The sequence below is a fragment of the Pocillopora verrucosa genome, chromosome 8 (assembly GCF_036669915.1).
Source record: "Pocillopora verrucosa isolate sample1 chromosome 8, ASM3666991v2, whole genome shotgun sequence".
NCBI lineage: Eukaryota > Metazoa > Cnidaria > Anthozoa > Scleractinia > Pocilloporidae > Pocillopora > Pocillopora verrucosa.
Window position 1 is genome coordinate 4,842,284 of NC_089319.1, and position 15,974 is coordinate 4,858,257.

General features: G+C 37.7%; 1 protein-coding gene and 1 non-coding gene across 2 annotated transcripts; both read right to left on the minus strand.

The window, feature by feature from the left end:
* Positions 1 to 1,405: 1,405 nt before the first annotated feature.
* LOC131797888 (uncharacterized) lies at positions 1,406 to 2,867 on the minus strand. The gene is made up of 3 exons (XM_066171441.1): positions 2,668 to 2,867; positions 2,217 to 2,357; positions 1,406 to 1,679 (listed from the first exon to the last, which is right to left on the minus strand). Exons 1-3 carry the CDS (start codon positions 2,842 to 2,844, stop codon positions 1,530 to 1,532), a joined length of 468 nt encoding a protein of 155 aa, XP_066027538.1. The 5' UTR covers positions 2,845 to 2,867; the 3' UTR covers positions 1,406 to 1,529.
* A 6,123-nt stretch (positions 2,868 to 8,990) lies between these two features.
* LOC131797726 (uncharacterized) lies at positions 8,991 to 10,211 on the minus strand. The gene is made up of 2 exons (XR_010718626.1): positions 9,972 to 10,211; positions 8,991 to 9,378 (listed from the first exon to the last, which is right to left on the minus strand). It is a non-coding gene; the product is annotated as an uncharacterized protein (transcript).
* Between the last annotated feature and the right edge of the window lie 5,763 nt (positions 10,212 to 15,974).

The following is a 15,974-nucleotide window of genomic DNA, read 5'->3' on the forward strand; positions in this document are numbered from 1 at the left end:
TCTATAGATCTATTCTTTGAAATAACTGGACTATTCATGTCATCTTGGATAAAAGAGAGATGTGTTTTATTGCCAAGAAAATCAAATTGAGAGCCTTACCATTTCTAAAGTTAGCACTAACTTAGCGCTGCTCACAGATCGCCAGGTAAAAACAACAAACAATACGACTTTTGAAGCAGTTTCATTCCCCGAAGTTACTTTTATTATCCATGACATCTACATAATTTGTTTTTTGATGATTATTTCTTTTTTTCGTTATATGCGTCTGGACCGGGTTGACAGTTACTTTAGGGAGGAATGGGCCTGGGGCGACGACTTGGCCTTAGACGACTGGGCCTGGGACGACAACTGGGTCTAGGGCGACTTGTTGGTTTAAGCTTATTGCACACTTTAAATGTAACGTGAAGGCCAATCCGGTCTTCTCTTATTTATTGAAAATTGCGTTAACATTCAGCATATATCTCTATTTAGTGGACACTGATCTGGAATCAGGACTGTTAATAAATATGGAATACTTCAACAAGTTTGTCATGATTTTTAATCTTTTATATCTTAGGAGCCGGTTTTGAGACCTAAATGGTGTATAATTTAACGTGAATCCTTTTAAATGACCCGTTCCGTCTTGGCAGGCTTCTCCATTTAGGACGTTTCACGATAATGTCCAACCAGTACCATCGCCACGTGTGACATTTTATGAAAACCACGGCAAAGTTCGATAAAATTGGGCACATATCGTAGATAAGTGAAAAAGCTGAGGGAATATGGCATGTGAAAATTATTTGAGTCTTCGTGTCATATGTAGAAATCTTTGGTCATCAGTGCATACGTTTTAAGTAATCTGCAGAAGGTGGGCTGAGAAACCGAAAGTCGATAGACTCTATATCATTCGAGGTATTCAGCCAAAAATTAAGCGAGGCCCCGTTGGAGTTGGATGGTGGGGGTTGGGGAGGCGGGGAGGCAAGACTGCAAAGGGGATGGGGGGACGAAGATGACGAGAGAGTCGTAACTTTCATAACTGGGAGATCTGACATTGTTTTGAAGCCTCCTCTCCGTAATTCTGCCATTTGAGCACTTGTATCAGCTCATGAGAGTATGGAATATGGCTCTTAGCTAATTCCTCTTCTCCACCCCCTCAGATGTTGAAAATAAAGTTTTGCACTTGTTTGAACCTTTCTACTTTCTTACATTTCTTGTTTCTTCCACTGTCTTGATCTCTTGGTCAGGATAATTTTACCCGGATTGGTATGTTTTCTACTCATTTGAGGGCTTTTAAACACATTTTTGTAAACATAAGTTCACTTCAGGCCTTCCGTTGATGAGTCCCAGTGTAGAAAGTAAAGGTAACTGGATTGCTAGATTAATAGGTTTGGTTTGAATTTATACAAGTAACTACCTCACAAGCTCAGACAGCTTTTAAATCAGCTTTATTCCTCCAAATTATTCATCTATCCATGACATCTACATCACATTCTTTCTTTACCATAATTGGCGCCAAGAGTGACGAGTTTCAAGAGAAACAAGAGGATTGATCACCATGGAGCAATGGGAAGGTACCTGGGTCCTCCAGGGAGATTATTTACCCCCAGACATATTTTAACTGCAGCCATGCATAATAACTTCTTGGTGCAGTCAATACCAGGTTTGCCCATGCATTTCTTACCAATATCGAGACACTTTTTCTGAAAATAAATAAAATAATATTACAAGAACACACCTTATTGTTCGTTGTTCTTTTCTAAAAAAATTAAATTAAGCAAAGATACTTTATTTGAAAAATGTCTACCTCATTTTACGTTGAAAAAGACGTTTTTTCTTTTTTTCACACAAATCAATTAGTTGTAGATGTAATAAAATAGATGGTAAGTTTTGAGGGTAAGTAAGTTTTTCAATAAGGTAACGTCCTTTTTTTAGCAGTTCACCGGCCCACGATGATTTATGATTTCTAGAATTCATTTATATTTCTGAGGAAGTTGTGCTTCTTCTATCTCTAAAAGTTCTATAAAAAGCTCCTATCTGGAACAATAATTGTTCACCAGAGAAGCCTATCGGATAGCTCCACAACCTCTTGCTTTATATTCCCATGGTTGAAACAAAAGTCTTACATCTCAGTGAAAACCTAGCATGTATTCCCTCATTCAGTCATTTAGTCATACAATCATTCAATCATTCAGATTTCTAATTATCTATTTATTCGTATGTTCATTTCACATACGTACCTGTCTCGGAGTTGGCGTGGGGCGTGGATAAGGTAGCTTTAACTCCATGCAGGTTTTATATTTCTCGTAACAAGCCAATCTTTTACAAGAGTCATCCTTGGCGACCGCCAGACAAATTCCCCGTGAAAGTTTACATAACTTCTGTTGATGATAAAATAAGCTTTCATAACTTTCATAACCCCTTTAAGGGATTTTAGAGGTGTTTTACTCGCGTGTCATTAGGTTTATCACTTCAAATGCAGAGGTCAGAATACACTCAAGAAGCTCGTTGTTACGTCACCTACTAAGTTAAGCCTCAACCTGATGTGAATCATTTTATCCCCTAAAAAAGTCTTTCTGATATAAAAGAACGATGATATCAGTGGGGAGGCTTATAATTGCTTTTGCCGATGGTATAGTTTTCTTCTGATACAGCAATACTTAAAACACAAAGTAGAAAAATTGGGCTTACTTCAGCAGGAAAGATCGTCGGTGGTATAAGTTTCGGATCGTTTTCTTCATCAGCCGACTCTCTCAACAAATCTTCTCTTTCTTTATCTGAAAACTCATCGAGAGCTTTATGCTCAAAAGGCGATTTTGCCAATGTGACTGAAGCTCCGAAAAACAGGACCAGTAGAAGAGATTTCATCTTGAAGACGCTGTTATGTTGTCTGCAGGGCAATGGCATGAACTAACTGGAACACCTATCACTTTTATACACAATCGTGTCTTGTTCTGCATTACAATGGACATTGTAGATGACGAAGAAGTCTTTCCCCAAGCGTTGTTAGCGTAAATATCCCGCCCGCGGTGCAAAAGGCAAACAGTTTACTTTATGTCATCTAGTATTTTTAGATCTCATAATACGGTATAACACATTATCCTGTCATCATGATTTCATAGGTGGCGTGTTTAAGGTGGCCTACTAACCCAAGTCAGGTTTTGTTATAATTATTACTAAAGATGACATACATAAATCTCGTCTGAGAAGTAGATATCATGAAGTAAAGATTCCGTGTGGCAAGGATTCTAAAGCGTAAGATACGAAATAGCTATGATATCAGCTTTGTTTAACAAGTAAATCCCACATTTAAAATAAACAGAATAGTTAACTCAGTTATGTAAACTTTCTGTTTTTTATTCACGAACTCATAATATGCTCAGAGATAAACGAAATTCTTGTTTAAATAGCTGATAAAAAGACAAATCAATCCAAAATTTGGTACGTTGGAGGAATCATAGTGTTTTTTCTCTACCTTTTACTATTTGAACTTCATGAACGACTGTTACAACAGTATTATGAATGCATCTAGTGTTTTTAGATATCGTAATACGGTATAACACTATCCTGTGATGAATTTCACAGGTGGCCTGTTTGAGGTAGCCTGCTAACTAGTTATAGCTCTGTATAGTTATTTCTAAAAGATGATACAAATCTCGTCTGAAAAGGAGATATCACGAAGTACAGATTCCGTGTGGTAAGGATTGTACAACGTAAGATACGAAATAGTTAAGATATCAGCTTTGTTTAACAAGTAAGTTCCATATAAAAATCAACAAAAAAGTTAACTCAGTTATGTAAACTTTCTGTTTCTTCTTCACGAACTCATTATATGCTTAGAGATAAACGACAGTGTTGTTTAAATAGCTGATAAAAAGTGAAATCAATCCAAAATTTGGTACGTAGGAGGAATCATATTGTTTTTTTATCTACCTTTTTCTATTTGAACTTCATGAACGACTGTTAAAACAGTAAAAACACCACGTCAAATTCGAAATCATAATAATGGGAAAACCTGAAGAAAGTTGAAATTAAAGTAACAGAAAACTGCATGTTCCTGTTGATATAATTACTGACCTTACGCTAGCAAGCATACTTTTATTTTGTGGCTCTTTGGATGGTTAACAAGATAGATTGTAGACTCAGTGAATGACGAAAAATAAAGAAAGAAATGAATAAGATGTTATAAGTTAAGAGAACGAAGGGAAAAAAGTAGAGAGCTAAAAACTCATTTTCTTCTTTAGCACGATATAAAAGTTCTGTTAACAAAAACTGCATGAGAAGGGAGGGTTGGAGGCAATATGCGCGCTAGATATGGATCCAAAAAAAAGAAAAACCTAGCTGATTTTGAAAGTTTAAGGAAACTGCATCCATCTGTTTAGCTCAAACTAGAAAGATTTTGTGACCTGGTTGAAAGGTATCATGGAGAGAATATAAATTGGTATTGTAAGACTTCCCACAAATTTGGAAGTAGGAAGAGGTAATTATGCACTCCGCGTCGGGAAACGAACGGTTGATATTCCAGGATCGCTAATTAATGAGGCAAAGGACAAAGTAGGAAAGAGTATCTTCATCGAACGTAACCGGTTATTTTCTGATTGCTGCATATTATTATTTGTCCGAGAGATATGTCTCTCTTTGCGTGCAATCTGCGCTCTTTCAGTGATAATATTTGGAATAAATTATATAAAATGACAGCCGTGACACCCCGGCAAAGTTACAGAAAAGTGATAGGTAATTTTATGTGTTGAAATTCATTATGTTATCATTATAATAACTGAAATTTTGAGTTTCTTCCGAAAGTGATTCTTTTTCACTCTTTTTCTCTCTCTCTCTCTTTTTTTTTCTGAAAGTGACCTCTAAAAGTATATCCATTTTTCAATTTCATCGACAACTGTGTAAACTAAATAGGAATAAAATATGTGCTTGCCTCTTTCCGCAATGGAAATGCAAATTAACTTAATGGATAAAAAATTGGTAACGTGAAACTCATCACGTAGCCAATTACTACCTTCCGAATATTCGATGTGAATATCAATAAAAAAATTTATATTGAAAAAATGTGTATCGGTTGGGAAGGTGAGAGTAATTAATCACTGTAACACTTATAACTGTAACACTTATAACTGTAACACTTATCACTGTAACACTTATCACTGTATCACTTATCACTGTATCACTTATCACTGTATCACTTATCACTGTAACACTTATCACTGTAACACTTATCACTGTAACACTTATCACTGTAACACTTATCACTGTAACACTTATCACTGTAACACTTATCACTGTAACACTGAGAGAGAGCCAGAATTGAGGAGAGGGAAGATCGATGAAAGTTTTTTTTTTTTTTTAACGAGCTCTGAATCACGACAGGAGGTGAACGTTTACAAAAATGTACTGCAATCTACAGAAAACTATCCGTGATTTAAATTTCACGCTTAATAGCCTTGATTCCAAGTTCCATTCAACCTCTCTTGCATCATAGGAAAATTACAATAACCAGCTGTTCACTTGTCACCTATGATTTTATTTGATATTAGGTGATGTATATTCGTCGGGATCTTGTGGAAAGTCTAATATTTTAATTGTGACCGAAAATTTTTTTGTTTTTTGCCAAAACTTTATTCTATAGATCTATTCTTAGAAATTACTGGAGTATTCATGTAATCTTTGATAAAAGAAAGATGTGTTTTATTGCTAAGAAAAACAACTTGGGAGCCATAGCTTTCCTAAATTTAGCAGTAGCTTAGCGCTGCACTTAGATTGACAGGTACAAACAACAAACAATATGACTTTTGAATCAACTTTAATCCCAGAAATAACTTTTATCATCCATGACATCTATATATTTTTGTTTTATGATTATTATTTTTTTTCGTTATATGTGTCTGGAGACTTGACATGATTTAATCAAACTTCCTCTTCTTGACCGGGTTGACAGTTATTTCAGGGAGGAGTGGTCCTCGGACGACGACTTGGCTTTGGGCGACTGGGCCTGGGACGACGACTGGGCCTGGGACGATAACTGGGCCTGGGACGATGACTGGGCCTTGGACGACTGGGCCTGGGGCGACCTGTTGGCCGACGCTTAATGCACTCTTTAAATAACAATTTGCATTTTTCCTTGTTCGCGCCAGGTTTCTCCAAGCACTGACGTAACCTGTAAAGGCAATATTTCTGTAAAAAGAATGAAAATGCCGTATTAGAAACGACAAAGTATTTTTGTCGTTGATATGCTGATGTATTAGAGACAGAAAAAAATCCTCAGTTGGTTTAAAATCTATAAAATCTTGTCCTCCTGGCGTGTAGGATAAAATAGTCAACCTGTTAACTTTGATTATTGTAAGTATTTTGAATGTTTTTAAATCGGGGAAAGGTATTCATCACCACTTCGTTTCACTTAGCCTGTACTTTCCTCCATTGAGAGGCAGGTTTCATTTACCCTGGTTTAGTGTTGTATATCCCTCAAAGGAAAACAAAACTGTTAATTTTCGTCTTTAGAGTCTTGAGGATGGTTGATAAGAACCTTTAGAGTAAATTTGATTAAGAGGTCATGTTATATCTTTCTAAACTATTTCAATATCAATCGCCGGGAAATTACGCTTAGTTTCAATAAAAAATGAGTTTTTGACTAGCAGCACCTAGTTTGAGTTTTCACCAACATCTAGTTTGAATTTCACTCGTAGAAATTAGAAACTCGTCAATGACCGGTTACTTCAGTGCGTGTCAAGTTGACTTTATTAGAGAAATGACTAAAACTGAGCTTTACCTTGGGCGGGCGTGAGGGTGAAGGAGGACCACTAGGTTGCTCCGAAAAGAAGGGATCATTTTCCACCTCTTTTAACTCTCCGGTGATTTCTTCTCCTTCTTCATCTGAAAGCTCAGCGAGAGCTGGATTCTCAAAAGGCAATTCTGCTAAGGCAACGGAAGCTCCGAAAAACAGAACCAGCAGAAGAATATTCATCTCGATAACGATGCTGTTCTGTTTCTGAGGCAATGTCATGAACTCGGAGACTGACTACTTTTGTAGGCCAGCACAACCTGTTTCTGCATGACTATCAACAAAGAGTAGAACAAAGCTACCTTTGTTCAAGTTCTGTTTGTACAAATCTTACGCGCAAAAGGTAAACAGTTTACTTAACGAAAGATCACAGACATGACAGAAAGTTTAATTCCATTGTAATCCTTTCTTAAATATTTCATACCGGACGTAGTAAATTTCTGTCCCACGGATAAAACCTTAAAAGAGGGCTGTAAAAGTGAGAAAGTGCTTGTCGAAAAGACGATGGTACCTTCGGTTTGTTACAAAGCGAGTGGTCTTTTGAAAAAGGAGTCTATGCAATAGATTACGGTCGCTATGAGATGTTAGCGATATTACAACTGTTTACATGCAAGAAACACATGGTATCATTAAAAGAATGGTTGACCGAGCTGTGTAAACATTATATGTTTATCTCAGGAACTCCTTCTGTCAGAGCGTTTATTGTATAAATCTTGCGCGTAAAAAGCAAACAGTTTAAACAGTGTAAGGTCAGAAAAAAAGACAAATCCAGATGTGATTCTTTTAAGAATTGTTATGAAAATCTCGCTGAGTAAATTGATACTGAAATGAAACCAACGGTTGGCACGTTTAAGCATCGCGCATCGATTCTGACCTCGGTCAGCCTTTCTACTGATTAAGGCCTAAAGAGCCAGGAGGAATGAGGGTAGAGAGCAGGTGTGGGGAAAAGGGGCCAAAAAAATTTCGAATAAAACAGTTTTCACCCTTCTTTTCTTTGATTAAGAAAGTACTTAGAAAAGATCACTGAGGTAAGTTTTGTTTGGTATGTACTGAGCGCTTGGTTGACATTATCAGAACGTTTGACTTAGTTAAATTGACTTTCTATGTTAACCTCACCAACTCTTTATCTGCTCAAATACAGACGACATACTTGTTTTCATTGTTTAATAAATAGATAGCTGACTGTGGGGAAACTGCACTAATCTTCCTGTTTAAACTCCTCCGCAAGCGAATGAGAAAATTATGTCGTGGTTAAAAAAGTATCCACCGATGTAAGATTTCTCACTAATTTGAAATTGGGAAGAGGTGATTATGCACTATGCACATCGGTAACTGGCCCACAACGGGTAGTACTAAACTATGGATCAGCAGCAGACTGCGGAATCTCCGGAACCTCCGGAACCAGCGGAACCAGCGGAACCTGTGGAACCATTCGTGTTTTTGTAAAAAAAATAAAAAAATAATAATAATAATAAGGAAATAAAATTACTACCTTCCGAATATTCGATGTGAATATCAATAAAAAAATTTATATTGAAAAAATGTGTATCGGTTGGGAAGGTGAGAGTAATTAATCACTGTAACACTTATCACTGTAACACTTATAACTGTAACACTTATCACTGTAACACTTATCACTGTATCACTTATCACTGTGTCACTTATCACTGTAACACTTATCACTGTAACACTTATCACTGTAACACTTATCACTGTAACACTTATCACTGTAACACTGAGAGAGAGCCAGAATTGAGGAGAGGGAAGATCGATGAAAGTTTTTTTTTTTAACGAGCTCTGAATCACGACAGGAGGTGAACGTTTACAAAAATGTACTGCAATCTACAGAAAACTATCCGCGATGTAAATTTCACGCTTAATAGCCTTGATTCCAAGTTCCATTCAACCTCTCTTGCATCATAGGAAAATTACAATAACCAGCTGTTCACTTGTCACCTATGATTTTATTTGATATTAGGTGATGTATATTCGTCGGGATCTTGTGGAAAGTCTGATATTTTAATTGTGACCGAAAATTTTTTTGTTTTTTGCCAAAACTTTATTCTATAGATCTATTCTTAGAAATTACTGGAGTATTCATGTAATCTTTGATAAAAGAAAGATGTGTTTTATTGCTAAGAAAAACAACTTGGGAGCCATAGCTTTTCTAAATTTAGCAGTAGCTTAGCGCTGCACTTAGATTGACAGGTACAAACAACAAACAATATGACTTTTGAATCAACTTTAATCCCAGAAATAACTTTTATCATCCATGACATCTATATATTTTTGTTTTATGATTATTATTTTTTTTCGTCATATGTGTCTGGAGACTTGACATGATTTAATCAAACTTCCTCTTCTTGACCGGGTTGACAGTTATTTCAGGGAGGAGTGGTCCTCGGACGACGACTTGGCTTTGGGCGACTGGGCCTGGGACGACGACTGGGCCTGGGACGATAACTGGGCCTGGGACGATGACTGGGCCTTGGACGACTGGGCCTGGGGCGACCTGTTGGCCGACGCTTAATGCACTCTTTAAATAACAATTTGCATTTTTCCTTGTTCGCGCCAGGTTTCTCCAAGCACTGACGTAACCTGTAAAGGCAATATTTCTGTAAAAAGAATGAAAATGCCGTATTAGAAACGACAAAGTATTTTTGTCGTTGATATGCTGATGTATTAGAGACAGAAAAAAATCCTCAGTTGGTTTAAAATCTATAAAATCTTGTCCTCCTGGCGTGTAGGATAAAATAGTCAACCTGTTAACTTTGATTATTGTAAGTATTTTGAATGTTTTTAAATCGGGGGAAAGGTATTCATCACCACTTCGTTTCACTTAGCCTGTACTTTCCTCCATTGAGAGGCAGGTTTCATTTACCCTGGTTTAGTGTTGTATATCCCTCAAAAGTAGACAAAACTGTTAATTTTCGTCTTCAGAGTCTTGAGGATGGTTGATAAGAACCTTTAGAGTAAATTTGATTAAGAGGTCATGTTATATCTTTCTAAACTATTTCAATATCAATCGCCGGGAAATTACGCTTAGTTTCAATAAAAAATGAGTTTTTGACTAGCAGCACCTAGTTTGAGTTTTCACCAACATCTAGTTTGAATTTCACTCGTAGAAATTAGAAACTCGTCAATGACCGGTTACTTCAGTGCGTGTCAAGTTGACTTTATTAGAGAAATGACTAAAACTGAGCTTTACCTTGGGCGGGCGTGAGGGTGAAGGAGGACCACTAGGTTGCTCCGAAAAGAAGGGATCATTTTCCACCTCTTTTAACTCTCCAGTGATTTCTTCTCCTTCTTCATCTGAATGCTCAGCGAGAGCTGGATTCTCAAAAGGCAATTCTGCTAAGGCAACGGAAGCTCCGAAAAACAGAACCAGCAGAAGAGTATTCATCTCGATAACGATGCTGTTCTGTTTCTGAGGCAATGTCATGAACTCGGAGACTGACTACTTTTGTAGGCCAGCACAACCTGTTTCTGCATGACTATCAACAAAGAGTAGAACAAAGCTACCTTTGTTCAAGTTCTGTTTGTACAAATCTTACGCGCAAAAGGTAAACAGTTTACTTAACGAAAGATCACAGACATGACAGAAAGTTTAATTCCATTGTAATCCTTTATTAAATATTTCATACCGAACGTAGTAAATTTCTGTCCCACGGATAAAACCTTAAAAGAGGGCTGTAAAAGTGAGAAAGTGCTTGTCGAAAAGACGATGGTACCTTCGGTTTGTTACAAAACGAGTGGTCTTTTGAAAAAGGAGTCTATGCAATAGATTAAGGTCGCTATGAGATGTTAGCGATATTACGACTGTTTACATGCAAGAAACATGTGTTATCATTAAAAGAACGGTTGACCGAGCTGTGTAAACATTATATGTTTATCTTACGAACTTCTTCTGCCAGAGCGTTTATTGTATAAATCTCGCGCGTAAAAAGCAAACAGCTTAAACAGTAAGGTCAGAAAAAAAGACAAATCCAGATGTGATTCTTTTAAGAATTGTTATGAAAATCTCGCTGAGTAAATTGATACTGAAATGAAACCAACGGTTGGCACGTTTAAGCATCGCGCATCGATTCTGACCTTGGTCAGCCTTTCTACTGATTAAGGCCTAAAGAGCCAGGAGGAATGAGGGTAGAGAGCAGGTGTGGGGAAAAGGGGCCAAAAAAATTTCGAATAAAACAGTTTTCACCCTTCTTTTCTTTGATTCAGAAATTACTTAGAAAAGATCACTGAGGTAAGCTTTGTTTGGTATGTACCGAGCGCTTGGTTGACATTATCAGAACGTTTGACTTAGTTAAATTGACTTTCTATGTTGAGCTCACGAACTCTTTATCTGCTCAAATACAGACGACATACTTGTTTTCATTGTTTAATAAATAGATAGCTGACTGTGGGGAAACTGCACTAATCTTCCTGTTTAAACTCCTCCGCAAGCGAATGAGAAAATTATGTCGTGGTTGAAAAAGTATGCACCGATGTAAGATTTCTCACTAATTTGAAATTGGGAAGAGGTGATTATGCACTATGCACATCGGTAACTGGCCCACAACGGGTAGTACTAAACTATGGATCAGCAGACTGCGGAATCTCCGGAACCTGCGGAACCTGTGGAACCATTCGTGTTTTTGTAAAAAAAAAAAAAAAAATAATAATAATAAGGAAATAAAATAGAAGCTGAAAATACCTCAACACTGTTCGAAATTTCGTTTTCGTTTATGAAGAAGATGATGTTAAAAGAGAAATATGTTTTTTTTAATCTACGGTGACATTGCATCACCGGCGATGATGTTACTTAACACTCGTGTTCCTCATTCTAGCTACTTCATGAAAACAGAATCAAAGGCCGCCAATTCCAGTTTGAAGGTTTGCTGAGAGCCTTCGGATGAGGCGTTACTCGGATATCGCGGTACCCAAATCGTTAGGGCTTTCAAATCATGGTACAATTATCAACACTCGGGTTAGGTGACTGCTGGTTGCTGCATATGACATTACATACCCTGATACGGTGAATGTCGCCGGGGACCTCAAGGAAATGAAAACATATTTTTCTTTAAAGTAATCTTCTTTATACCCGAAAACGAACTTTCCAACAGTGTTCAGGCCTTTTTAGTTTTTATTTTTATTTATTTATTTCACAAAAAATGAAGGATTGCAGGTTGCAGAGGTTCCGCGGTGTGGTGATCTACAGTTACACCGAGCTTAGGATCGCGAAATAATTAGATAAAAGATCATTTTTGGTAGAGGAATTTAACAAATACCTCTAAGAAATGAGTAAACGAATAACTTCCCGCGGATTCAGCCACACTGTTTGTTAAACGTTGGTCTTAGCAAGATTTCAAAGCGAAGACGATCAAATTAGTGTGGTACTTTGGTAGGCACTCTTCCTTATATCTCTCTTAAGGGCCAGGGGGATGTGATGATCAATATGCCTTTCGCAATACATAGAACAGAAGTGTGTTTGGGCATTCTGATGAGGTGTAAGGCATCAGTTTTTGACATATTTTGGCTCGAGTAACGCGGTTCATTGTGCTATTCGTAGTTTCTCAATTCGCGTTTGACAAGAAAGACAGGGCCTGGGGCGACGACTTGGCCTTGGACCACTGGGCCTGGGACGACCTGTGTACTTTTTCTGCAAACAGAACGCCGAAATATTTTGTGTCGTTAATATACTGATGTATTAGAGACAAATCTCGGCTCCCGGCTGGGGATTATTCTGAAGAATTTGTTTCATTAATGTTCAGAAGAGCACATGATCATATGGCGAGAGAGCCATTGTAGTTATATTTCTGCTTTAACAAGATCAGCCGGGTAGAAATGAAGCCGTGGTGAGTCTGCAAAGAAGAGAGCTTTTTCCTTCTTGAAAAAATTTAACTTGCATGTTTCATAACGTAATTTGAAGGTTTCTAAATCAGGGAAACTTTTTCGCTTCTACTTCGTTTCACGTGGCCTGTATGTTCCTACAGCAAAAGGCAGGTTTTGATTACCCTGTTTTTTTTGTTGTTGTGCATCTCTCACTAAAACAGTACTAAACAGTACTCTATTAATTTTTGACTACAGAGTTTTGTGGACGGGTGGTAACAAGCCTAAATGCAAACTTGGTTATGGAGAAATGTTCATTTTTTTTTAACTATTTTCAAGATCAAATTTTGATTATAAACGATCAAAAGAATAGTTTGACTAGAACCAGCGTACAGGTTGAGTTTCTAACGTACTCATTAACAATCTTAATGACCGATTGCTTCTGTATGTCAGTTTTGGTTTATCGGTGAAATGCCTAAATTAACAAAAAAACAACAAACTGAACTTTACCTCGGGCGGAGGTGAGGGTGAAGGGGGACCACTAGGTGGTTCTAAAAAGAAGGGATCATTTTCCACCTCTTCCAATTCTTCAGTGATTTCTTCTCTATCTTCATCCGAGAGTTCATCGAGAGCTGGATTCTCAAAAGGCAACTCTGCCAAAGCAACCGAAGCTCCGAAAAACAGGACCAGTAGAAGAGTATTCTTTCGATAACAGAGCTTTTCTGTTTGTGAGGCAATATGATGAAATCGAAAACTGCTTACTTTTAAAGGCCAGCATGGCCTGTTCCTGCATGACAATCGATGACAATCGACAAAGTGGAGAACTAAACTCTCTGTTTGTACAAATCTCACGCGCAAAAGGCAGACAGTTTGCTCAACCGTATCAAGAAATGGGCCATTGTTGTGGGTTAAATTCGACTTCACAAGTTCAAACAAAAGCCTTTTGTTGTTTGTTGCCCTGGGAAAATTGTGCCAAGACTCGACGAAGATGAATTTCAAATCGTCGCAAAATTGTCGGCGTGTCAAATTAGCGGCACTTGGGGAGAGGGGTTGGGAAAGTTGCTCATAAGGGTGCTGTTCACACAGGGGTACCCAAGGGAGAAAATGCCCTTCACTATACTTGGTCTCAGTATATTTTTTTCATCAGCGAACCAGTTGATTATAAATTTATTAACACGATAAGGATGCTTTGTTGTTAACAACATTCACGAACTATACTCGGCAAGAGGACGAGAGGAAAAAAAGCAACAATTCACTATTGTTATTAACCCCAAACAAGATACCTGGAAATGCTGAATTCTTTATACTGTACTTTGGATTAGTTGATTATAGCGCGCAGCACAACGCCGCAAAACGATGAAGCTTTTATCGATGGTTCACTTGGTCGAGAGTTTTGTTTCTCTTATCAAAGAAGCGCTAGTCTTAATACTATCACGCTTTCACTCTCGTAACGTAAAGAAAAGAGAAGTAAGAAGTAATCGTCGAAAAAAGGATGGATTTTATAATTATCCCTATAACTTCCGAAATGTTAGCGATAATAAGATTGTTTCTCACGCAGGAAGCATATGGCATCATTATCAGATCGGTTGACTATGTAAACTTTCTATCATGGTTTTCTCACGAACGTCTTCGTCCAATCTTTCATTGTACACGCCTGCACGCTAAAAGGCAAACAGTTTGTAATGGTAGAAAACAAAAATACTTCAACAAATTCAGATGCGGTCTTTGCAAGACTTTTGACTTTAAAGGGTAATACGTAAAACTCAAACGAATTCGAACCCAACGGCTTGCCTGATTTAGAATTGTGTTGCGGCGTATACCAGGGTCAATTTTCCCACCGATTAGAGTCACAGAGCTGAGAGGGTATGAAAGAGAGGAGGTGTAAATTACGGCAAAAATTACTTAAAAAGGGGTTTTCACCCACTCTATCGTGTTTCAGAATAATTTAGGAGTTTGGCACGTACGCCGAACGCATGGTTAAATTATGATTATGAGAACTTTGCATGTTAACCCTAGACGAACGTTCATTAAAACGGTACAGAGAGGGACTTAATTCTTTTACCCCTTTTGGGTTCGTCATATACACCTGTTAAAATAGTGAGAGTGTGCGCGCCAGATTTTATTCTGCAGAAAAGGGAACCCACAGGACGTCTAAGGTATGGAAAACTGCAATATTGTTATTTAAACTGAGCAAAATATTGTTCCGGTTTGAATTCTTAACTGAGTAGATGGTAGACCAGGGTTCGTAGGTAGAAGTAGAAGAAGGGTTTTCAATTAGGGGTCAGTTGTAACGCACACGTGATATTGTAAATGGCCTCAATATTAGGATATTGAGGAAGATGAAAACTGGCTCACAGGGTTGTCCAAAGATTCTTCAAGATCCAGAATTGCTCGTGAAAAGAAGCTAAAATGGTGAGATATGAAACTCTTGGAAACCATCTAGCAGCTGTTAATGAGCTGCTTTGTTATTGTTGGTTAAAATGTCTCCATTTCGGTTACCAACGGAGATGAAACCAAATTAAGATCCTCCTTAATGTAAAATTGCCCCTTCTCCCGGAGCATCCGCTTGATTATAGGCGTCCGATTATTTTACATATTTTCCTTGAATCAATCTCATTCATTTCCCATCCTTAATTATCCAAGTATACAGGGTTTTTGGAAAGTTATCAGTTCTCCCTCATGTCTCGAGGTCACGGCGAAGCATAGTATTGATATACCAAATACAGAGTGGCACGTTACGTTTTTTGAGGTTACGTTGGCCGGAATAATGTGTCAACTTATGTAATTGATTTGACTTGTCCTCTAAAATATATCCTGTTCACTCCATTTAAACATGTTATAACTAATTAAAAGTAAAAAAATATATGTTAATAATATATTAACTATATTAATTAAATATATTGACGATAAAGTTAAGCTTATTTTATATTACACACACCAACCCCAAATGGGTAGGTTTTCGGGACCTTAATGTTCGTTGACCACAGGATTTTAGGAAAATCTAAGAAAAACGTCTTTTGAGTCTGTTGAAGTTACGTTAGCCAGAACAACGTGTAATTTATCCTACTTCCTATATTAGTTTGCCTGAGGGACCAATCATCCGCTAGGGGAATGGGGTGGAGTTGGAGGATTTTGGGGATCACATGGTTTTTTAGGGGGAACGGAGGGGGCGGGGGCGGGGGCGGGGAACAGCCATCCTTAACAGAGTATAAAGAGGAACTTTTGAAAAATCTGCTTCTAATGAGGGGGATCAATACCTGTAATACGGGGCTAAAGACAATTTCCAGATACCTCCTATGGGTATTGTGTCAGAAAGGAAACGAAAATTCGAAAAATTATCGCAACTTAACGTAACACGTAAAAGGGCGAGGATATTCTTGTCTTGACGCACCTTGCTACC

Bases quoted from the DNA above. Each gene is read 5' to 3' on its own strand.
- LOC131797888 (XM_066171441.1), bottom strand. From the start codon at position 2,844: ATGAAATCTCTTCTACTGGTCCTGTTTTTCGGAGCTTCAGTCACATTG. The intron at 2,358-2,667 runs GTAAGCCCAATT...TATCATCAACAG, and splicing joins CGACGATCTTTCCTGCTGAA to AAGTTATGTAAACTTTCACG. The intron at 1,680-2,216 runs GTACGTATGTGA...ATTTATTTTCAG, and splicing joins CCACGCCAACTCCGAGACAG to AAAAAGTGTCTCGATATTGG.